Source organism: Chiloscyllium plagiosum, unplaced genomic scaffold (genome assembly GCF_037043375.1).
Source record: "Chiloscyllium plagiosum isolate Xiang-an unplaced genomic scaffold, Cpla_swu_hap1 HiC_scaffold_42, whole genome shotgun sequence".
Classification (NCBI taxonomy): Eukaryota; Metazoa; Chordata; class Chondrichthyes; order Orectolobiformes; family Hemiscylliidae; genus Chiloscyllium; species Chiloscyllium plagiosum.
The window spans coordinates 2,070,697-2,094,912 of NW_028270180.1; the positions used below are offsets into that span (position 1 = coordinate 2,070,697).

The window sequence follows — 24,216 nt, forward strand, 5'->3', positions numbered from 1 at the left end:
CCGGTACATGTTGCACCCCTGGTCCTGACCACTGTTAGGAGGTCTGTACATAACTCCCACTATGGTTTTTTTGCCTTTGTGGTTCCTTAATTCCACCCACACAGAATCCACATCATCCGACGCTATGTCATTCAGTGCCATAGATTTAATTTTGTTCTTAACTAACAAGGCAACTCCACCCTCTCTGCCCACCTCCCTGTCTTTTCGATAAGTTGAAAATCCTTGGATGTTTAACTGCCAGTCCTGACCCCCCCGTAACCACGTCTCTGTGATGCCTACCACATCATAATCATTCACGATGATCTGTGCCATTAGTTCATCTGTTTTGTTACGAATGCTACGAGCATTCAGGTAAAGTGTCTTAATGCTAACTTTCTTATCATTAGAGATATTGGAATTCATGAGATGTCCTAAGTTATCCTTCCTTTTTGCTGCATTCCCAGTCTGCCTCAAGTTTAAATCCGCCTGCACATATGCTATCCTGCTGCTTATCTTTCCATTTAACACCATACTCCCTGTCGCTTTCACTTTCCCTTCCCCCCGACTCAGAAGTTTAAAGTCTTACTGACCACCCTATTTATCCTCTTCACTAGAACATTGGTACCTGATCGGTTCAGGTGGAGACCGTCCCAATGTACAGATCCCCCTGGTTCCAAAACTGATGCCAATGCCCCATGAAGTGGAATCCCTCTTTCCCATACCAATCCCTTAGACACGTGTTTACTTCCCTAATTTTCTTATCCCTATGCCAATTGGCACGTGGCTCGGGCAGTAATCCGGAGATTATGACCCTTGAGGACCTGTACTTCAATTTCCTTCCTAGTGCTCGATAATCCCCAAACAGGTCCTCCACCCTAGCTTTGCCTATGTTGTTAGTCCCAACGTGGACCAGAACAACTGGATCCTCCACCTCCCGCTCCCATATCCTTTCAAGCCGGTTGGAGATGTGCCGCACCCTGGCACCGGGCAGGCAACACACCATGCGAGACTCCCGATCCGGCTTGCAAAGGATACTATCTGTCGCCCTAATTATAGAATCCCCTATAACAACTACTTGTCTTTTTGCTCCCCCCTCTTGAATGGCCTTCTGCACCATGGTGCCGTGGTCAGCTGGCTCATCCTGTCCAGAGCCCTTTTCCTCATCCGTACAGGGAGCGAGAATCTTATACCTGTTGGACAAGGTCAAGGGCTGAGGCTCCTGCACTCCTGAACTCAGGTTCCCCCTATGTGCCTCACTTACAGTCACATTCTGATGTCCCTGATCCTGACCACTGACCAGAATGATTTTGTAGTATAATGTGTGCTTTAAGCCCTCCCATACCTGTTAACCTATTACTGAGAAGCAAGAGAACACAGTCAACATAAAAGTTAATAACTGGAGTCATGTGATGCAGCTTCTGATATTGGATTCCTGTACACAAATGGCTGCCAGAGATCATGGGAGTGATTTCAGAAAGTGATATAATATCCTCTGTTTTACAGAGGATTTTAATAGATGCCACAGGTGGACAAAATCACAACTGAGCCCAAGTTACACCAAATCAAAAGTTACCTTTAAAATCTTCAGAAAGTAATCGTTAGGAGTTTTAATAGAGTTGCTATCAAGAAATTGTTACCAGTAGAAAGAGGGTCAGGAACCACAGGGGCATAGATCCAAGGTAATTGACTAAGAAATATGTGGGAGATGAGGAAATTCTTTTCATGCAGAAAGGTTTGATTAGTTGGAATGTGCTGTCTGAAAGGATGGTGGCAGCGGATTCCATAGGAATTTTCACAAGGGAATTGAAAAATTTACAGGACTGTGGGAAAAGTTTGAACTAATTAGAGGGACTTTTAGAGAGTCAGCAAATGCATGATGGGCTGAATGCCTTCCATCTGTACAAATCTATAGCAGCACAACAGATGTAGGCACCAGCAACAAGGTGACCTTTCTGTCAGGCTGATTCCAGCCTGAACATTAAGCATAAATGAGACAACAGCAATAACAGCACTCTTAATACCTGCACTGACTGCAAATCACAAACTCAGCATTGATCCAGAAGCCAACATGGGACCCTTGCAGCCTGCATGTTCACATCCATTAGCACTTACTCAGCTTTATCGGCACAGTCTTCAGGAAACTAGTTCACAGAATGTTTGCAGCCTTCTTTCAAATCTGGGAATGTCTGACCTTTCTATTTTCACACAATACTCCATTATGTGAAAAGAAAACAACATAAATAGAAATAAAAGATGAATGTGAAAACTTAGGTAGGAAAAGAGACGTAATGGGTAACAGGAGAAATGAATGAACGGGTAAGAGACCTGCAATCAATTTTGATGTAAAATGATCTTTCCTTCTAGATGATGTTACTGGGCAAACAGAAACATCAGTATTACTGCAGTGAAAAACCAGCATGAGCACTTCCAAGAGAAAGACAAGGCTAAAGTTTCAAAAAAATGCAATCCTGGATGACAGCCATTCCCCATGAAGCAGCTCAGAGTAAACAGTGAGACCGGAAACTAAGAAAAAAAATTCTGTTGGTTTCTGGAAAAGGACAGTCTGGTCTTCCAAACATTATGCAGTGGCTGACTGTAATTTCAGTACCCTCTGAGCTGCTACTCTTAATGCAGTATCCCCCTTTCCTAATAACTCCCTCACTCAATTGCCTGAATGAAGAAGACTAATGAGTTGCATTAAAGAATGTTAATGCTATAATAACATTTTAATGGCCATGTTAAAACTAAAAATATCCTCAGCTACCTTTTTGATCTCCTGAAATTTCTTTGCATTGAGAGAAATGTGGCGAGTCATCAGCTGGTCTGACAAAAACAGCATTAGTATCCAAACTTGGTCACTGTCTCACTAGATCCCTCATCGTCAGATCTTCCTGTATCTCTCAAATCAACTTCCCTACTTGTTCTTCAAACCTCACCCAATCTATCATGAAATACAATGACTGAAGTTCTAGTGCATCATGTGAAACGTGCTGTATAACTGCAATTGGGTGAAAAAGTTCAATCTGTTCTTCCATTCTGAGTGTTTTCACTTTTCTCCCCCTGGAACCTGAACATCCTTTTTCTAAGGTGAAAGATTTGCCACTGTGCTAACGCATGACACCCAGAGACACAAAAGTAGTGACTCAGTGGTATTTCAGTAAAAGTAGAACGAACACACACACACACATTATAGAATTCCTGATTAGAGTGTAACCAAGCTGCATTATTAATGACATTGTCCATTATTTTACTGATGATTGAGAGTAGGTTGATGAGGTGGTAATTGGTCAAGTTGGATTTGTTCTGCTTTTGTGTACAGGACATATCTGGGTTATTTTGCACATCATCAGGTAGGCGCCAGTGTTGCAGCTGTACTAGGACAGCTTGGCTAAGGGAGTGCCGAGTGTTGTAGTACAAGTCTTTAGATTAGATTACATTAGATTACATTACAGTGTGGAAACAGGCCCTTCGGCCCAACAAATCCACACCGACCCGCCGAAGCGCAACCCACCCATACATTTACCCCTTACCTAATGCTACGGGCAAATTAGCATGGCCAATTCACCTGACCTGCACATCTTTGGACGGTGGGAGGAAACCGGAGCACCCGGAGGAAACCCACGCAGACACGGGGAGAACGTGCAAACTCCACACAGTCAGTTGCCTGAGGCGGGAATTGAACCCGGGTCTCAGGCGCTGTGAGGCAGCAGTGCTAACCACTGTGCCACCGTGCCGCCCCGAAACTGATGGTGAGTTTAACCTACAAGTCACTATGCCTTAGGTGAGAAGAAGGTGAGTTTGAGACGGAGATTCCTTTATGCTAACCTGAGCCACAATGGGCTTTGAACCCATGCTGTTAGCATCATAAGCAAGCCGTCCAACCAACTGAGTTAACTGACCCCCTTCAGTACTATTGCCAGAGTGTGTCAGGGCCCTTAGCTTTTGCAGTATATAATGCCTCCAAACATTTCTTTATATCATGCGGAGTGAATCAGATCAGCTTAAGACTGGCATCCATGTTACTGGGGACCTCCAGAAGAGGCATGGTGGATCATCCACACAGCACTTCCGGCTGAAGATCGTTGCAAATACTTCAGCTTTATTTTTTGCACTGATGTGCTGGTCTCCCCATTGTTAAGGTTAGGATATTTATGGAATCTCCTTCTCCATTGAGTTGCTTGTTTGTCCACTACCATTCATGACTAGATGTGGTAGGTCTGCAGAGTCTTGTTAGATTGATGAATGGACTCTCTAGCCTCAACTAATGTTGATCTTGCTAGCACTGGTCTCGCCTAGTGCACGCTGTGTACAATGTAACCTGTATGCCTCTGTCTAAGGCTTTTTGATCTGAAATCCTTGCTTACTATGATCTGCCTGTACTGCTCGTAAACAAAGCTTTTCACTGTACTTCAATACACGTGACAATAAATCAATCAATCAAAATGTGATCCGTTGGCTGTAGGACTGTCTAGCTCTGTCTATCACTTGCTGCTTATGCTGTTTGGCATGTAGGTAGTCCTGTTGGGTAGCTTCACCAGGTTGGCTGATGCTGGTCATGGCATATCCACCCGCAAACTTCTTTAGGTTCATCCTATGGGCTTGATCCCATGGTAGAGTGGGGATAAGGTGATGCCAAAGGGTTGCAGATTATATTGGAGTAAAATTTTACTACTGATGATGACTACAGTGCCTCTTGAGTTTCTCGATCTGTTTTAACATTGTCCCATTTTGCATGGTGATAGTGTCAAACAACATGGTGCACGGTATTCTCAATATGAAGTTGGGACTTTGTCTTCACAAGGACTGTGTGTTTGATACTTTCATGAATAGATATATCTGCAGCTGGCAGATTGGTAAGGATGAGGTCAGGTATGTTTTTCCTTTTTGGTTGTTCCCTCACCACCTACCACAGACCCAGTCTCTCAGTAGTGTCTTTAGGATCCAACTAGCTCAATCAGTGGTACTGCTGCTGAGTCATTCTTGTTGGTGAACATTAAAATCCCCCACCTAAAGCACTTTCTGTGCTCTTGCCAGCAAGTACACCTGCCAACTGGTGTTCAATATGAAGGAGCACAGAGTCTTCAGCCAAGGGAGGGCAGTATGTGCAGGAGATTTTCTCGTCTGTGTTTGACTTGATGCCATGAGACTTCATGGTGTCTGAAGTCAACATTAAAAATGCTAAGGCCTACTCCCTCTCCACAATTGTATTGCAACCTCTGCTCAGTCTGTCCCATTGGTGGCATAGGAAAGTAGACCAGACCAGACCAGATAAGGAGGGAAGATTTCCTTTGCTGAAGGACATTTGTGAACCAGATGGGTTTTTCCAACAACTGACAATGGTTTCAGGTATCCTCAGGGCACAAAAAACTGCTAGAAATATTCAAGATCAATTTTAGATGCCCATTGAAGAAGTGTTCCCAGGCAGAGAAATGGTTTGAAAAATCTTACATTGGTCCCAGCAATAAAAGCTGAACCTCACATCCCACACATCGTTGCTGATCCTTAGCAAGAACGACTCAGTTGTTACAACAAACCCTCCCCTTTATCACCTTTTGGGCTGGTTGTTTTACATTCATTGTATTTCACATTGTGGGTGAAGAAGGGTTTAAGTATGTGCAAGTGAACACATGCTGCAGCATGCATGAGAGAGTGAGAGCAGGTCAGTCACCATGTACATATTCCTCCACAAACCCTCTCATTCACCCCCACCCACCCCATACCCACACTCTCACACCCCATACTCACACTCTCACCACTCACCCCCATACCCTCATACCCAACCCCCCCATACCCACACTCACTCCAACCCCACACCCTTATACCCACACTCTCACCCCCCCACCCATACTCTCATCCACCACCCCCACACTCTCACTCATACTCCCACTCACCCCCATACCCACATCCTCACCCACACTCTCACCCACCACCCCCACACTCTCACCCACACTCCCACCCATCCCCCCACCCACACTCTCACCCACCACCCCACACTCTCTCATACTCCCACTCTCACACCCCCAAAGTCATACTCTCACCCATCCCCCCACCCATACTCTCACACACCACCCCCACACTCTCACTCATACTCCCACTCACACCCCCACACCCACACCCTCACCCACCACCCCACACTCTCACTCATACTCCCACTCTCACACCCCCATACCCACACTCTCACCCACCCCCCCCCACCCACACTCTCACCCTCACCCCCACACTCTCACTCTCACACTCCCATACTCACACTCTCACCCACCCCCAACACTCTCACCCACATACGCACCCATTCCCCAACCTCACACACATCTCTCCACCTGTATGCTCCTTAATCACATACAATCTCATCCATCCACACACACATCTCACCCCACTCCATCCAAATCGGATATATTCAGCTACAGGCACATACCCATTTGCACACTCCCTCCATTACACTCAAAATAACAGCAAGTACACTCTCTACATGTGCAGATTCTGACATTTGCTGTCTGAACAAACACACACATTCTCTCACATATAGACACAACCTATATATTTTCACACTCGGCAAAAACATATGAGCACACCAAGCTTCCATCTTTCAGTAACAGAGATAAGAAAACACCTCAGCCCTTGTGATCTGAGACAAAGAAGCTAGTAACTGGATTGAAATTCAAAGCCAATCATGCACGCTTCACTGGTTTAAGAGGAGTAAGACAATCTGTCTCAGGTTTTTTTTGACCATGACTCCTTGCACTGTGCTGTGGTCTCAATAATTCTATCTCCAGTCCGAGGACTCTGGTCTTCAACTGATCTCTTCCATTTCCCTACCCAAATCAAACATGGCATGGATGCACTTTTTAAGACTAGTGTATCAGTGAAAGGATTCATATTCCTCACTCGTGCTGCCTTCCCGTTTCTTTGTGGAACCTCCTCCATAATTTATCTAATCTTCTTGCTTGCAATAACATTATTAATTTTTAAGTGCTGGTTGGAATACTGTGCTCAATTCTGGTCTCCATTTTATAAAAGGCAGTTTATAATTTCCTGGATTGATACCAAGACCATAATGCTACACCTGCCAGAAACACTGAATAGTTTGGAGCTCTTTTCTCTCAGAAAGAGAAGACTGAGGGTGATCTGATCGAAAACCTTACAATTAGGTAAGTTTTGGTAGAGTATTCTTGAAGTGCATGCTTCCACGCAGGAAATAGGCCAGAATTAGGGCCACAAATATAAAATAAGCATCAATAATTTAATAGAGCCACAACAGCTTGTGAAGGCCATTGAGTTTAGGCTGGCTGTCTGTAGAACATTCCAGTCAAAAATCATGGTGCTGGAAAAGCACAGCCGGTCAGGCAGCATTCAAGGAGCAGGAGAGAAGATGTTTTGAGTATAAGCTCTTCATCAAGACTGTGTATATGTGTGTGTGTGTGTGGAGGGGGGGGGCAGGGTCCCAAGGGGTGGAGAGATAAATGGGAAGGGGGTGTGGTTGGCGGGAAGGTAGATGGGAATGCGATAGTTAGATGAAGATGGGGAGTGAAGGTGATAGGTCAGAAAGCAGAGTGGAGCAGATAGGTGGGAAGGAAGATGGACAGGGAGGACAGGTCAAGAGGGTGGTGCAGAGTTGGAGGGTTGGATCTGGGATAAGGTGGGCGGAGGGGAAATGAGGAAACTGGTGAAATCCCAGTGAAATACCCAAACTGGTATGTCCCAGAGATGTTCTCTGAAACGTTCTGCAAGTTGGGGCCCTGAATTCTATGCACATGATCTGGCCCTATAACCCTGCAGGTTCAATTCCCTCAGATGCCTTTTGAAATAAAAAACGAAAGCGCTGTGGATGCTGTAAATAAGAAGCAAAAACAGAAATTGCTGGAAAAGGTCAGCAAATTTGGCAGCATCTGTGGAGAGAAATCAGAATTAATGTTCCTGATCCAGTGACCCCTTCTCAGAATCCTCAGAAACATTAACTCTAATTTCTCTCCACAGATGCTGCCAAACCTGATGAGCTTTATCCAGCAATGTCTGTTTTTGTGTCTTTTGAAATGTTTGATTGTCTCTAATTAAGGGGAGATCTAACAGAAACTTACAAGATAATACATGGCTTGGAGAGGGTGGACGCTAGGAAATTATTTCCATTAGGCGAGGAGACTAGGACCCGTGGACACAGCCTTAAAATTAGAGGGGGTAAATTCAGAACAGAAATGCGGAGACATTTCTTCAGCCAGAGAGTGGTGGGCCTGTGGAATTCATTGCCGCAGAGTGCAGTGGACGCTAAATGTCTTCAAGGCAGAAATTGATAAATTCTTGATGTCACAAGGAATTAAGGGCTACAGGGAGAATGTGGGTAAGTGGAGTTGAAATGCCCATCAGCCATGAATGAATGGCGGAGTGGACTTGATGGGCCGAATGGCCTTACTTCCGCTCCTATGTCTTATGGTCTTCCACTACCTTCATGGGCAGCAAGTGCCAGGACACTGTTGCATAAAAAGTTCCACCTTCCACCTCCTTGCATTCTTTTATCCAAAACTTTAAACCAACGTCACTTCAATCTGTAACATCAGCTAATGTCAATAATGGAAAGTAGCAAGGAATTCTGGAGAAACACAGAATCCCCGACAGTATAATCAGACTATTCAGCCCAACAGGTCCACATGATCTCTCCAAATAGCATCCCACCCAGACCCACCCCGTACCCTATCTTGTAACCCTGCCTAATCTGTTATGATCCCAGATGAAGGCAATACTGGATAAATCAGATTACAGAAGGAAACCTGGTTTGATAGATCATATATTTAACCTTAGTCGTTGATTAACATGCTGGTCAGTGATGGTAACCTACTCACATGAGGATGCTGATGTTCTTTAACAAGGGAACATTTATTATACTAAAGAAAAAACTACGTATATACAGAAGACAGTGAGAAACATTTTACATCTTTTACAATTCCTTTTCTGTGTTTACTGGCATGAATCTCACAATTCTGATGGTTTAAACTTCTTTCAGTTCTAACAACTTGGAGATTTCTAGCCAAACAGTCCTGACTTGGAAGCCTCACAGACTAGAAACCACTTCCGCTGTGAATGGTACCCCTGAATGAAGATGTAAAAGTTTGTTCACTTTCTGGGAGAAAAATTGCTCTCTTTTGGACCTTGAGTTCTTCTGAACAAAACCATTCATTCTTACATCAAAACTGCCTTAATGTGTTTACTCTGAATGCTATCAATCCAACAGTATAAATATTTTATCTGTTAAAACTGGAGGAGCCTTCCAGGCACTTGACTGCAGTCATATGTCTTTTTGGAACTATTGCACTTTGGTCATTGTCCAAATGACTTCTGACCTGTTTATAAAACAATCTTCACAGGATTAACTCACACAGCCACTGTCTCTATTTTAGAAACCAAATGTTAAAATATATTACATATTATACAGCTTTCATCACAAAACCGCCGTGCCGATTTCAGATGAAGTAGCCAACAAGTAGCATGTAAATTGAAAACAGGATGTGGCCAAGGAATGATGTGTGTCTATACTTGACCTGTCAGTCTATGAAGTTGTTATTGGCTTAATAGGTAGAACACTGGAGAGTAACTCAAATGTTGCACTCTCAGTGCTTCTTTATCAGAAAGCCACCACCTCTTGGATGTCCTTTACAATGCAGAGAAAAGAGGGCCAGCTCAGCCTTGAGATTAAGCCATGTTCCTTAGCGCGGCTGGTACAACACTGGATACAAACACGAACATGCAACAAAGAGTACATGCAAAAAGACAATGTTGTTTCTTCTATAATAAAGAAAACGTTCCAAACCCTTCTGTAACCATCAACATGTGCCATCATATGGGAAGCCGGTGCATATAACTCTCTGAGCTAGTCTCAGCAAATTACAGTGCTACTCAGATGAAGAAAGTGAAAATAGTGAGATGTGAAATATACAGAAACCAGTAAAATGGAAAATACTCATAAGTGAAATTTAATTTTAGGAAACCACCATTGTGACCTTTGTGCTCTCATGTCTTATGTTCATGCTAATGGGGCTGAGTAGGAAATTTGTGGGATGTGATTCAGAGCCCCCCTGTTTGACTATGAGACTCTTTAATAGACTGCCTGTGTGTACAACATTGTCAGCTGACAGCAGGTTTCATCAATGAGAACACTTCCCAACTGCTAAATCAAATGCGTTTTGCATGAATGCCACTGACACTTGGAATTTTAATTAGAAATGTGTGAGGAAAGGTAAAAAGAGAGCATGGAAGAGATGAACAGTTCTAGTTACTACATTGGGAATAGCACACTGTTGACAAAATTCAGACCAATGTGTACCTGATCTGTACATTCCGCACGACTCAGTGATATTCTGGTATGTTTTCATCTGTGTCAGTGAATAGCAGATACTGTTTCTGGTGCAAAGCTTTCCAGGCAGCGAAGGACAAGATATCACAAAACCACAAACAGAGCTAATTAAAAAGGAAAAGATTGTATTCCTATAGTATCTTTCATTATCTCAAACAATGCTTTATAGCTACTTAAGTACTTTTTAAAATATAGTCACTGTTGTCGTGTAGGAAATACAGCAGTTAATTTGCATACCATTAGATTCCATAAACGGAAATAGATGAAGGCCAGATCATGTGCTTTTCTCAATTATTTTGATTGAGGGATAAATAGTGATGTGGATATTAAAGACAACTCCTGCCTTCTTAAAAATAATGTTGCAGGGTGAATGAGAAAGGAATTGGGGCCTTGGTTTAACATTTCATCCAAGATATGGCAAGATTGACAGTGCAGAACTTGGGCATTAAGAATGTCAGCCTGGACTTGCCTTCAGGTCTCTGAAGTGAGGCGTTTCAGACTCAAGGAGAGAATACTACCCACTGAACAACAGTTAATATCATTTAAAGGGAAATCTACCATGATTTCACAAACTTTGATACGACAGTGAAACTGGTTACAGGATCTCTTATAACTCGTGTTTCATGAATGCAAATTCACTGTAATGTGATTGACAAACTGGGGACACGGTTTCTAAAGCACAAATGCTTAAAACATGTGTTGGCTATAACATGATTACTTCACCAATACTTTAAGCACTATTTCTAAAGCTCGATTTTTCTACAACACAGGGCTCCACAAGAACGCAACCATTGTGTTATAGAAGAACTACCTTTATTTGTCTTTTATCAGCTTGGGTGTGATCAATGTCCAGAATTGTTGCCCTCCCTTTTTATTGGTTCCAGTTGAGTTGTTTAACATTATCTAGAAATGACCTATTGCCACTTGCATAAATTAACAACTCCGAGGTGAAAGAGTGAGACATGGAGGGGGACCTTCACTTCCATCTTTGATGCCATTGGAGTCAAAATTGATGTAACTGTATTCAGACATCACCTGTGGGACTGCTGATAATTTGCTGTTTTTTTTCTGAAAGTAGCTGCTTTTCTGTTCAGATTTAAATCAGACCAAGAGATCTCATACAGAAATTGCTGGAAAAGCTGAGCAGGTCTGGCAGCAAAAAGTAAAGAGGTCACTACTTAGCTAGGTCCAAGAAGATATTATCCAAGCCTAACTTAAACTAGCAGTCACACTCAGTTCCTCTTTGTGTACATTGTATTCAAGTTCCAATCCTCCCCAATCCATTTTGGAGGATGAGGCATTGCTTCCAGCTTCTGTTACTGGGGAGCAAGGGAGAGTTAGGGAGGATAGCAGAGGCCAATCATAGAGCAGTATGTCAAAATATATTTTAACCTAATCTGCAAACAGGCAGAATCAAACATAATCCTGGTTTAATCATCTAACTTGAGTCTACTCCATACTGATGTTAGTAGAGATTAAGGGGAGAAAGTGAGGTCTGCAGATGCTGGAGATCAAAGTTGAAACTTTATTGCTGGAACAGCACAGCAGGTCAGGCAGCATCCAGGGAACAGGAGATTCGAAGTTCCTTTTGCCCGAAACGTCGAATCTCCTGTTCCCTGGATGCTGCCTGACCTGCTGTGCTGTTCCAGCAATAAAGTTTCAACTAGTAGAGATTAAGACTGAGTAATATGTAAAGATAGAATTACAACGATCCCATGGGCTAGGTTACCAATACTGCCACAGCACAGACTGACTACAAGTGATCTTAAAAACACAATTAGATTATCCTAAGGAGGCCAATCCATTAAACCAATTGATTTCAGCACCTGATACAGATGGCTATAATCCCCATCAAAAACATTGTTTGGCCAATTTGCCAGCAATGAATTGCCCTTCGTTGGGTATGGTACTCCCATACTAAGTCCTTTATAGAACCATCAAATATTTGCCAAACAGCATATGCGCATCTTGTGGCAACTTCCTTTTGACAGGCCCCGTCACTTTAAATCTCCTTTAAATATGTTCTGACCCTTGACTCAAAGCCACTCAGGACTGCAAAGTATAAACAGAACCTCTCAGGTGAGCATCAGTGTTCTCAGATGTGAAACTATAGCAGGTTTCATACAGATTTCAGTCCCTTCTGTTGGATTATTAAACTTGTCCTACAGTCCCACACGATAGATATAGACCTGTCCCCGTTCTACAGGTACAAGATATATGACAGATGCACAGACCTTCTCAACAGCTATGCAGACCCGTTCAACACGTACATAGACCCGCTTGATCTTTGACTTTGCAACTCCCATATTAAAGAATGAAGACAAGCTTGCATTTCTGTAGCACCTTTTCTGGGCTCAGGACATCCCAAACACTTTGCAGTCAATTAAATACTTTTGAAGTGTCGTCACTACAGTGAAATGGGAAACATGACAGTCAGTTCATGCACAGAAGGCTCCCACAAATAGCAGTCTGTTAATGGCTATACAACTTATTTTACTTGGTGCTGGTATAAATATTGGCAAGCAAAGTAGGGAGAACTTCCCTCCCATTCTTTGAAATTCTGCCATTTAGTCCTTTACATGCAGTTGAAAGGGCTGATAGGATCTCAGTTCAAACTCTCATCTACATGAGGGTATCTCTGACAGTACAGCACTCCCCACAGTATTGCAGTGAAATGTCAGCCTGGGTTGGATGCTAGTAAATCAGAATGACACTTGAATTCATAAATTTCTCACTCCCTTCCTGCAGCGTGAACGCATCCACTGTGCTTTTCTCCAGATTAGACCTCACACTGTGTTAATAGCATGGTCTTTTCCTTCCTTCAAAGTTATTTGCAAAAAGCCTAGCAACTATGCTTATACCTTATTTAAGTATCGCTTCTCCCATACTGGAGTTGGGTCCATTGAGCGTTTTCTGTTCCTTGAAAGCAGTTAACTGAAGAGGAATCAAACCTGAATCCTTGTGGTTTGAGCAGTTTAGCTATTTCCTGTCAAGGTCAGATGTGTAATTGAGAGAACTCATCATAAGAGATTGTTTGCAACAGATGATGTGAAGTGGATCTGTTTATTTTAAAACAATGGGATCCACTCCTAGTGGGTCCTAGTTTGTTATTGTATATCACTGGGGTACAGTACTTGTGGGGACAAATCTATATAACACTGGGATACGGTATTGGAGGAGACAGATCTGTCACTGTATAACACTGTGATATAGTACTGGTGTGGTCAGATTTGTCACTGTAGATCACTGAAGTCCTAGTTCTAATGGATACAGTCCATTGCTTTATAACACTGGATAAAGTACAGCGGTTACAGGTTCATCACTACACAACACTTGGATCCAATGTTCCTGCTATATAATACTGAGGGGGCAGCATGGCTGGGTAGAGGTTTTCAGTATGATATTGTACTCATCAACACAGGTCCATTGCTTTAGAACATTTGATTTGTTTTAGTGAATATTGGTTTTGCTGACTGTGTCAGCATTTATTGTCCAACTCGTATTGCACTAGAGGAGGTGGTGGTGTGCTGCCTTCCTGAACGACTGCAATCCAGTTGCTGTGGGTAAACCCACCATGTTGTTAGGAGTGGAGTTCCAAGATTTTGACTCAGTGACACTGAATGAATGTCAATATATTTCCAAGTCAGAATAGTAAGTGATTTAGACAGGAACTTGCAAGTGGTGGTATTCCATATATCTGCTGCTTTGATGTTCTAACTGGTGGTGGTTGTAGATTTGGAAGGTGCTGCCTCAGGAGAATTTCTGCAATGCGTCTTGTAAATGGTACACATTACTGACGTCTGAGCATCAGTGGTGAAGGAAGTGAATGTTTGTAGATGTGGTGCCAGTTAAGCAGTCTACTTTGTCCTGGATGGTGCTAAGCTTATCGAGTGTTGTTGGAGCTCATCCATCCAAGCGGGGAGTATTCCATCACATTTCTGACTTGTGCCTTTGTAAGTGGAAGACAGGCTTTAGGGACTCAGGAAGTGAGCAACTCATTGCAGAACCTCAAGCCTTTAACCCATTCTTGTAGCCATAACCTTTCTAAATCCAGTCCAGTTTCTGGTCAATGGTAACCTGTAAGATATTGATACTGAGGGACTGAACATCGATAATGTCTTTGAATATCAAGGAGTGTTTTGTTAGATTCTCTCTTGTTGGCAATGGCCATTGTTTGTTAATTGTGTGGCACATATGTTACCTGTCATTTCTTAGCCCAAGTCAGGATATTTATCTAAGTCTTGCGGTTTTGGACATGGACTGCTTCAGTATCTGAGGAGATACACATGGTGCTGAACATTGTGCAATCATCTGGAGCTGAATGGACTGACTCCAACATGCACAACCATCTTCCTTTCTGCTCAGTATACTAAAACACCATGATACCTCACTGGAACCAGATGAGAGCAGTCCCATCCAGTTAGACAGTATTTTGTTTTTTCAGTGGAAAAATATGCTTTATTCATAGAAAGAAATCTTTATGTTCATGTACTGCTAAGGAAGCCATTCAGATCTATACTATCTTTACTTACAGAAAACAAATTAAGTCTTGATATTCCATTCTCTATATTTACAATCAACCTCTTGGCATTTAGGTGGGCATTAGCAGGGCCCAATTACTGAATGGAACCCCATTATTCTTTGGCAGGGGAACCTTACACAGTGGTCTTTCCCCACTGTGCCTTGGCAGCAGCTGTCCCAAGCTTTAGTACATCCCTCAGCACGTAGTCCTGGACCTTGGAATGTGCCAGTCAGGGTCAACTCCTTCAACTGAAGAACCAGCAAGTTTCAGGCAGACCAAAGAGGGTCTTTCATCAAGTTGATGGTCCTCCAAGCACAGTTGATGTTTGTTTCAGCGTGCGTCCTGAGGAACAGATTGTAGAATACAGTGTCCCGCGTCACGGAGCTGCTCGGGATGAACCTCGACAAACACCACTGCATTCCTCTCCAGACTTCCTTTGCTTAGGCACATTCCAGAAGGAGGTCTGTGACAGTCTCACCCCCTCCAAAGCTGCTTCAAGGGCAGCATGTGGTGGCGCAGAGAGTCTGGGCACGCATAAAGGATCTCACAGGCAGAGCTCTTCTCACCATCAGCCAAGCAATGTCCCGGTGCTTTTTTGAAAATTCTGACAATGAGGCATTCTGGCAAATGACTTTGGCAGTCTACCCATGGAACCGCTCCACAGGATCTACCCTCTCCTTTTCCCGAAGAGTCTCAAGGATGCTATGCGCTGACAGCTTCCTGATGAACTTGTGGTCAAATATGTTTTCCTTCCCAAATTTATCCATGAAGGACAGGTAATACACTCCTCCCGTGAGGAGGTTGAGCAATTCATCAACTTCACCAACACATTCCATCCCGACCTTAAATTCACCTGGACCATCTCTGACAACTCCCTCCCCTTCCTGGACCTCTCCATCTCCATTAATGAGGACCGACTTGACACTGACAATTTTACAAACCCACCAACTCCCACAGTAACCTGGATTACACCTCTTCCCACCTCCTGCAAAAAATGCCATCCCGTATTCCCAATTCCTCCACCTCTGTCGTATCTGCTCCTAGGAGGACCAGTTCCACCACAGAACACACCAGATGGCCTCCTTCTTTAGAGACCGCAATTTCCCTTCCCATGTGGTTAAAGACATCCTCCAACACATCTTGTCCACATCCCACCCTTCCGCTCTCAAACCCCACCCCTCCAACCGTAACAAGGACAGAACCCCACTGGTCCTCACCTTCCACCCTACCAAACTTCGCATAAACCACATAATCCGACGACATTTCCGCCACCTCCAAACGGACCCCACCACCAGGGATACATTTCCCTCCCCACCCATTTCCGCAAAGACCGTTCCCTCCGTGACTACCTGGTCAGGTCCACGACCCCCAACAACCCACCCTCCCTTCCTGGCACCCTCCCCTCCACCGCAGGAATTGCAAAACCTGCGCCTACACCTCCCCCTTCACCTCCATCTAAGGCCCCGAAGGAGCCTTCCACATCCATCAAAGTTTTACATGCACATCCACTAAAATCATTTATTGTATCTGTCGCTTCTGATGCGGTCGCCTCTACATTGGGGAGTCTCCTAGCAGAGCGCTTTAGGGAACATCTCCGGGATACTCACACTAATCAACCCCACTGCCCTGTGGCCCAACATTTCAACTCCCCCTCCCACTCAGTCGAGGACATGCAGGTCCTGGGCCTCCTCCACCGCCACTCCCTCACCACCCGACGCCTGGAGGAAGAATGCCTCATCTTCTGCCTCGGAACACTTCAACCCCATGGCATCAATGTGGATTTCACCAGTTTCCTCATTTCCCCTTCCCTTACCTCACCCCAGCTCCAACTTTCCAGCTCAGCACCGCCCTCATGACCTGTCCTACCTGCCTATCTTCCTTTCCACCTATCCACTCCACCCTCCCTCTCTGACCTATCACCTTTATCCCCATCCCCATTCACCCATTGTATTCTTTACTACCTTCTCCCACCCTCCTCTCTGACCTATCACCTCCATCCCCACCCTCATTCACCTATTGTACTTTATGCTACTTTCTCCCCGCCCCCACCTCCTTTATCTCTCCACTCTGCAGGCACCCTGCCTCTATTCCTGATGAAGGGCTTTTGCCAGAAACGTTGATTTTCCTGCTTCTCGGATGCTGCCTGACCTGCTGTGCTTTTCCAGCACCACTCTAATCTTGACTCTGGTTTCCAGCATCTGCAGTCCTTGTTTTTACCTAGGTAATACACAATAGGCCAACTACTTGGAGCATTCTATGGTAGTGAGACTAGGCCCATCCGAGAGGGCTGGAGGTGGACGCTATGTTCATCCTGTCAAAAGCCTACTGACAGCTCAGCTGGAATGTGGAGGAATAGCTCTTCTTTGTCATACTGACACCATTGTCACTGCTCCATTTTTGTTCTTTTGAAAGTTTACCATTAAACTATTCAAGCCAGTATGTCCAGAAGTGAAAAGAGTTGATAGGCTCATTGCATAGATGACATGATTTGGAGATGCCGGTGTTGGACTGGGACGTACAAAGTTAAAAATCACACAACACCAGGTTATAGTCCAACAGGTTTAATTGGAAGCACACTAGCTTTCGGAGCGACGCTCCTTCATCGGGTGAGGGTCACCTGATGAAGGAGTGTCTCTCCGAAAGCTAGTGTGCTTCCAATTAAACCTGTTGGACTATAACCTGGTGTTGTGTGATTTTTAACTTTGCATAGATGAGTGTGTGACACATGTATAATAAATTCTTTTCTGAGCACTCGAAAATGCAAACTTCTCAGTTGCTGAGTCAAATACCACTTCCCAACTCCACAATTCAAACACAGTACTGCTTGGCTTGTACTGAAACAATCGCAGACCATCATGATGCAGAACAACTATTTCTACTGCTTGTGAGTTCAGAGCTGTATGCTCTAATCATCTTCATAACATTCTGCTTTCCCAGGTACAAGTGAAAAATGTCCTAGGAGAAAGTGAGGTCTGCAGATGCTGGAGATCAGAGCTGAAAATGTGTCGCTGGAAAAGCGCAGCCGGTCAGGCAGCATCCAAGGAGCAGGAGAATCAACGTTTTGGGCATGAGCCCTTCTTCAGGAATGAGGAAAGTGTGCCAAGCAGGCTAAGATAAAAGGTAGGGAGGAGGGACTTGGAGGAGGGGGCGTTGGAAATGCGATAGGTGGAAGGAGGTTAAGGTGAATGTGATAAGGTGAGGGTGATAGGCCGGAGTGGGGGTGGGGGCGGAGAGGTCAGGAAGAAGATTGCAGGTTAGGAAGGTGGTGCTGAGTTCGAAGGTTGGGACTGAGACAAGGTGGGGGGAGGGGAAATGAGGAAACTGGAGAAGTCTGAGTTCATCCCATGTGGTTGGAGGGTTCCTAGGCGGAAGATGAGGCGCTCTTCCTCCAGCCGTCGTATTGCTATGGTCTGGCGATATAACTTAATATAAATTAATCTGGTTTATTCTAGAAATTTTCAAGTATCCTTCTTTACATCAACACCGAGCTTTAATTCTGAAAGGAGGATGTTGCCAGAGTTGGAAGACTTGAGCATTAGGGAGAGGCTGAACAGGCTGGGGCTCTTTTCCCTGGAGCATCGGAGGCTGAGGGGTGACCTTATAGAGGTTTATAAAATCATGAGGGGCATGGATAAGGTAAACAGACAAGGTCTTTTCCCTGGGGTGGGGGAATCCAGAGGGCATAGGTTTATGGTGAGAAGGGAAAGATATAAAAGGGACCTAAGGGGCAACTTTTTCACGCAGAGGGTGGTATGTGTATGGAATGAGCTGCCAGAGAAAGTGGTGGAGGTTGGTACAACTGCAACATTTAAAAGACATCTGGATGGGTATATGAATAGGAAGGGTTTGGAGGGATATGAGCCGAGTGCTGGCAGGTGGGACTAGATTGGGTTGGGATATCTGGTTGGCATGGACGGGTTGGACCAAAGGGTCTGTTTCCGTGCTATACATCTCCATGACTCTAAGTAGATAGTCATTTGTGGGGTGAGGGAACTATGTATACTCACTGCTAAGCCTTTTGCAATGACAGAAAATCCACCACTCAGAGGAACCAGTACAGTCTGCTTAGAAATAATCCCCATGTACCTACTGTCCACATATACATGCATGCAGATCTGAGCAGGCACAACCAGGTGAATTATCAGTGAGATGTGGGTGCAAGTTCCTTTTGCATTCTATTTCAGAAAATATAGACTTACAATTTTATGCAACCTTTCAGGTCCTCAGGATATCTGAAAGCACTGACAGCCAGTGATGTACTTTTTGAAGTTTACTCACTGTTGTAGTGTCGGAAACATAGCAGCCAAATAGTGCACAGCAAACGTAGCACAAAAAGCAATGTGAAAATCAGCAATGCTTTTGTTTTAGGGATGTTGGTTCACATGAGGGAGAATTCCGCTGCTATTCCTCTTACCAAGTGTCTCATCTGGAAGATAGCACTTTCACCAGTGTGGCACTCCCTTAGTACTTGCTGGCAGCAGACATCTCAATGCACTGGAGCAATACCACCAACACTCTCTGCACAAAGTCCTGCAAATCCACTGGAAGAAAGTTGCACGAACACGAGTACTCAACCAGGGCAACATCCCCAGCATCGAGGCACTGACTACCTTTGATTGGCTACAACAGGCTAGGCACATCATCCACATGACCATCACGAGACTCCCCAAGCAGGTGCTCTACTCCCGGGTGGACAGAAGAAGCACCTCAGTGATACATTGGCGAAGTACTGCATTCCCACAGACACCTGGGAATCCAACACCATCCAAAATGGAGGAGGAGCATCCAAGAAGGTTTCAAGGAGGTGCTGTCAGGAAAAGAAATGGAAGCCATGCGAAAACAGTGAAAGGAATGCACTGCCACACCAATGCCCCACCCACTCCTTCCTGTGACCACCACCTGTCACAAGTGTAACTGAGCCGGTAGTAGCCACATCGGTCCGTATAGCCACCAATGGACTCACTCTGATAGTGGAAGAGAGTCATCGTCGTCAACAAGGGCCTGCCAATGATGGTGGGTACTTGCTGAAATGCTTGTGACTCTGAAGCAATCATCCAGGCTGTCAAGGAGTGTGAGTTCTCAGTGTCAGCTGTATTGCCGTGGAGAGGTAAGTGTCAGATCCACCCGTCCCTCAACTAAGCTTCTTGTCAGCACTACCCGCTGCTTCGCCACTTCTGGGCTGTGCCAGAGGACACAGATGAGACGAAGGATTTCAAAACACAAAATGGGAGAGGCTAAAGCTCAATTTAACACTCAAGATCCATTTCCCTAATTTCTCAATAACCAATCATTGGAAGAATTAATTTCCCTTTAAGGTAAAGGCACAAATAAATACATTATAATTTAAGACTCTGATGAAATCTAGTTTCAATATAGGAGAAAGTGAGGACGGCAGATGCTGGAGATCAGAGTCAAAACATGTGGTGCTGAAAAAGCACAGTCAGTCAGGCAGTATCCGAGGAGCAAGACAGTTGACATTTCGAGTATAAGTTCTTCATCAGGAATGTGGGTCAGGAGGGGGCCCAAATGAGCTGAGAGATAAATGGGAGGGGGATGGGGCTGGGAGGGGGATGGGGCTGGGGGAGGGGAGGGGGGGAGGTAGCTTGGAATGCAATAGGTAGACAAAGTGGGGGGCTGATGGCGATAGATCCAAGCAGAGGGTGGAGCGGATAGGTGGGAAGGAAGATGGACAGGTTGGACAGTTCAAGACAGCAGTACCGGGTTGGAGGGTTGGATCTGGGATGAGGTGGGAGGAGGAGGAGGGGAGATTACGAAACTGGTGAAATTGACATTGATCCCCTGTGGTTGGAGGAGCCCAAGGCAGAAGATGAGGTGTTCTTCCTCCAGGCATCTGGGTGTCTAAGATTTGGCAGTGGAAGAGGCCCAGGCCTTGCATGTCCTTGGTGGAGTGGGAGGAAGAGTTGAAGTGTTCGGCCACAGGGTGGCGGGGTTAATTGGTGCATGTGACCCAGAGATGTTCTCTGAAACCTTCCGCAAGTTGGCGTCCTGTCTCCCCAATGTAGAGGAGACCACATCGAGAACAGTGCACACAGTAGATGAGGTGTTTGGATTTGCAGAAAAAGCTCTGCCGAATGTGGAAGGATCCTTTGGGGCCTTGGATGGAGGTGGGGGGAAGGTGTGAGTGTCTCATTGAAGGTTCTAAGCCACAGTATTTATTCTGGTCAATAGAGATGGAGTAATGAGTCCAATAAACATAGATTGCACACATCTTAACAATCTGTGCATCTACCTGGAGCCCCTATGTAATACACAACAGCTTCCCACAGTCCGACCCTTTTCTCTGATATAGCAAACCCATATAGTTCCTTCAGCAGGATGTAAATTCAATCCATTAATTCCCCTTGTTTAATGTAATGAATTATTCACTCCATACATTTTCAGTGGTACACACTGCTTAGTGTGCACAACTCTCTCACAGTGTGATACACTGCTCCTTATGTAACATATCTAGTGGTTTTCAGTGCAACAAATTCTCAAACAATACTGCTTATCTATACGGCCTATCTGATATAAACCTCGGTTCACTCTGTACAGCTATTTTGCTTGCCCACTATCAATGACATCTTTCCTTTGAGCAGGACAAGATCATCACAGAGATTATTAATACAATGAATGTCCTTGGACATTTAGTTGAACAAATAACAGATATATATCAATGGAGCAGGAAAGATAAAATTGAGGTTTAAGGCAGTTTCTTTTCTGTACCTAGCAATTATGAACTGGCACAAACTCATTTATGGTGAGGTCCCAACTTGAGAGGACCAACAAAAGTTGATCATACCAATGCGAACCTCAACATTTTTTGAGATCTGCTATAATTGAGTGGTAAGCTTACCTTTCTGAACATGAATGATATCTGGGAAATTGGACAGTAGGCCTTGGTACAGGGAAAGTGTGTCCAACATATGGAACAGATCATTCTTAGGTTGTTCTGCAAACAACTCTCCAATGGCTTCATACGTTTTGCCAGTGTTGGAAATGGCCTTGTTCAGAGGGACTGCAAGATGTGGTTGATCCAATTCAAATGCCTGACTTATTGAATTAAAAGCATTGCCTAATTTCTGAAATTCCTTCCTGAAGCCTCCAACATGTTTGCGGCAGAGGTCTGTGGCCACATTGGTCAGTTGCAGCACACTGTCATCCATCCTCTTGGAGAAGGTTTTGAACGTGTCCACCCTCTCCTCCACATCCTGAAGATCCTGATGCTCCTGTGGGATTTGGATGGTCAGGAAAGAATTGGCACCGACTAATTCATCTTTCTCCATTCGTCGTTTTCCCTGTTTCCAGGCCCTGTCATCTGTGCAAGTTAGGAAGTGTTGAAATCCCTCGTATTGGGATAGCACTGGATGGCTTGTCATGTGGTCCATCCACAGAATCAAGCGTCTCTTGCGTTTCTCAATGAAATCATCTTCAAATCGGCCAGTGGCCTGCTTCTCTGGCAGATGTGGCACAGAGATGACAGAGAACTTGTGCAGCAGCCTGTTGTGTAGCCAGTCGAAATGTTTGTAGCGACGATAAACAGGGTTGTTGGTTTGACTAGGCGTCAGCTTGTAGGAGATGTAACTCTTGATGCCTTTAAACTTGGTTTGCTTGGTGGGTTCCTCAATGGTACAGGTAAAGGGGTGAGGGCTCTCGCTCCACTGAGGCCCATCAGGGCTCATCACCACACCGTAGGTTTCTGAAGTCTTAAAGACAGCAGGTACCTCACCCAGAATGAATGCCTCTCCTCCAGATCTAACAAAACTTGAGAAACGGTTGAAGTTCTTGCCCACAGCACTGCTTTTAGTGCTAAGCCTGCTGGCAGTGCTGTCCTGCCTCTCCACTGATGGCTTTTGCCTGTACGTCACGTTGGGATATGGGGAGACTGTATATGGATGGAGATGATTGTGGCCATTGGTGTTACTGGACACACCAGGTTCATCGAACACAGTGGAAGAGTCATCCCAGTCATCCCAATCATCATCATCATCTTCTTCATAGCTGCCCTGTTGGTAGGAGGAGGCTGAACTGGGGGAGTAAATTGCAGAGTGATTCCCTGCTGAGTGGTGAGTGAAAGTGGAATTGGAAGTGTATGGTAAGGGTGTGCTGGGCTTGAGAATTTCCACATAAGAAGCTGGAAAGAGCCCTTTGTCTCCTCGACTGTTCTGGCCTTCCAGCCAACCATCCAAAGACTTCTCGTTAAAAACCAGCAGCTGCTCGTTTTCGTGGATGCTGATCTCCTCGGGGTTCTCACTCTGGAAGCTGTAAAGAGCTTTGGCTTTGATGGAAGCCATGGTCCAAGGATGGGGAAGGGGGCTGCAGCAGTATCTCCTCGGGGATCTGGCAGCTGGAGGTGGGTGCGGACTATCGCTTCAACTGACTCCTCTCCAGCTCGGCTTTCTCCAGCCGGGAAAAGGACGGCGGGCGGCTAGTTCGCAGCTCCTACCGACTCCCTTGCTCCGAGTACATTGTTCAGCTCGGTAATTTGTTCCTTGCGTCCAAGTCCCAGCTGTAAGCTGTGTCCCGGGAGTCTGTGACCTCTCAAGCGATGGCTGCGGCCAAACTCCTCTTTGTTATGATGAGCTCCCGTACTTTGACGCGCAGCAAAAGTTTTGCAGCTTGCAAAAGAAGTTCGCGACTGCCCTCTAGGTATTGGATATTGGACACTCCAAGGAAACACATCCCATTGATCCTTCTTAAGCGCCTGGGTTCAAGGCAGGCACTGACTGCTACGGTTGGATCCGGTCAACACCCCCTCCCTCCGTCCATGGTAACTAACCAACCAGTGTAAGGGTTTTGTGGGTTATTTGACCATTGGGCTCCAGCCAAATTAGAGCACAGGGACACGAGGAGGCCAGTCAGCTCTTCAACTTTGTGCACTATGATCATGGTTGACATGGGGGGGGGGGGGGGGGGTGGGGAGAACAGGGAACAGGGGATAGAAAAAGACTCTGGAATTTAGCGCATTTTATCTTTCCAAATAACGTGCAGAGAATTTATGCAAACAAACACAGAGTGTACTGGAGAGCACAGCGAGTGTTTGAAACGTTAAAATGAAACAAGTGACTGCGGATGTTGGAAATCTGAAACAAAAAATAGAAATTGCTGGAGAAACTCAACAAGTATGGCTGCATCTGTTACACTCTCTACACGTGCTGCCTGACTAAGTTTCTCGGCAATTTAACATAGAACATAGAAGAGTACAGCACAGAACAGACCCTTCATCCCACGATGTTGTGCTGACCATTGATCCTCATGTATGCACCCTCAAATTTCTGTGACCATATGCATGTCCAGTAGTCTCTTAAATGTCCCTAATGACCTTGCTTCCACAACTGCTGCTGGCAACGCATTCCATGATCTCACAACTCTCTGTGTA

The 24,216-nt window shown here is 44.9% G+C and overlaps 1 protein-coding gene across 1 annotated transcript in view; it reads right to left on the bottom strand.

Moving 5' to 3' along the window:
• Window positions 1-23,425, bottom strand: part of snx33 (sorting nexin 33) — a 35,271-nt gene extending 11,846 nt beyond the window's left edge. Inside the window, exon 1 of the mRNA XM_043680359.2 lies at window positions 21,694-23,425. Coding sequence (XP_043536294.1) covers window positions 21,694-23,131 — 1,438 coding nt within the window. The 5' untranslated portion in view covers window positions 23,132-23,425. The remainder of the gene's footprint in view (window positions 1-21,693) is intronic.
• Between the last annotated feature and the right edge of the window lie 791 nt (window positions 23,426-24,216).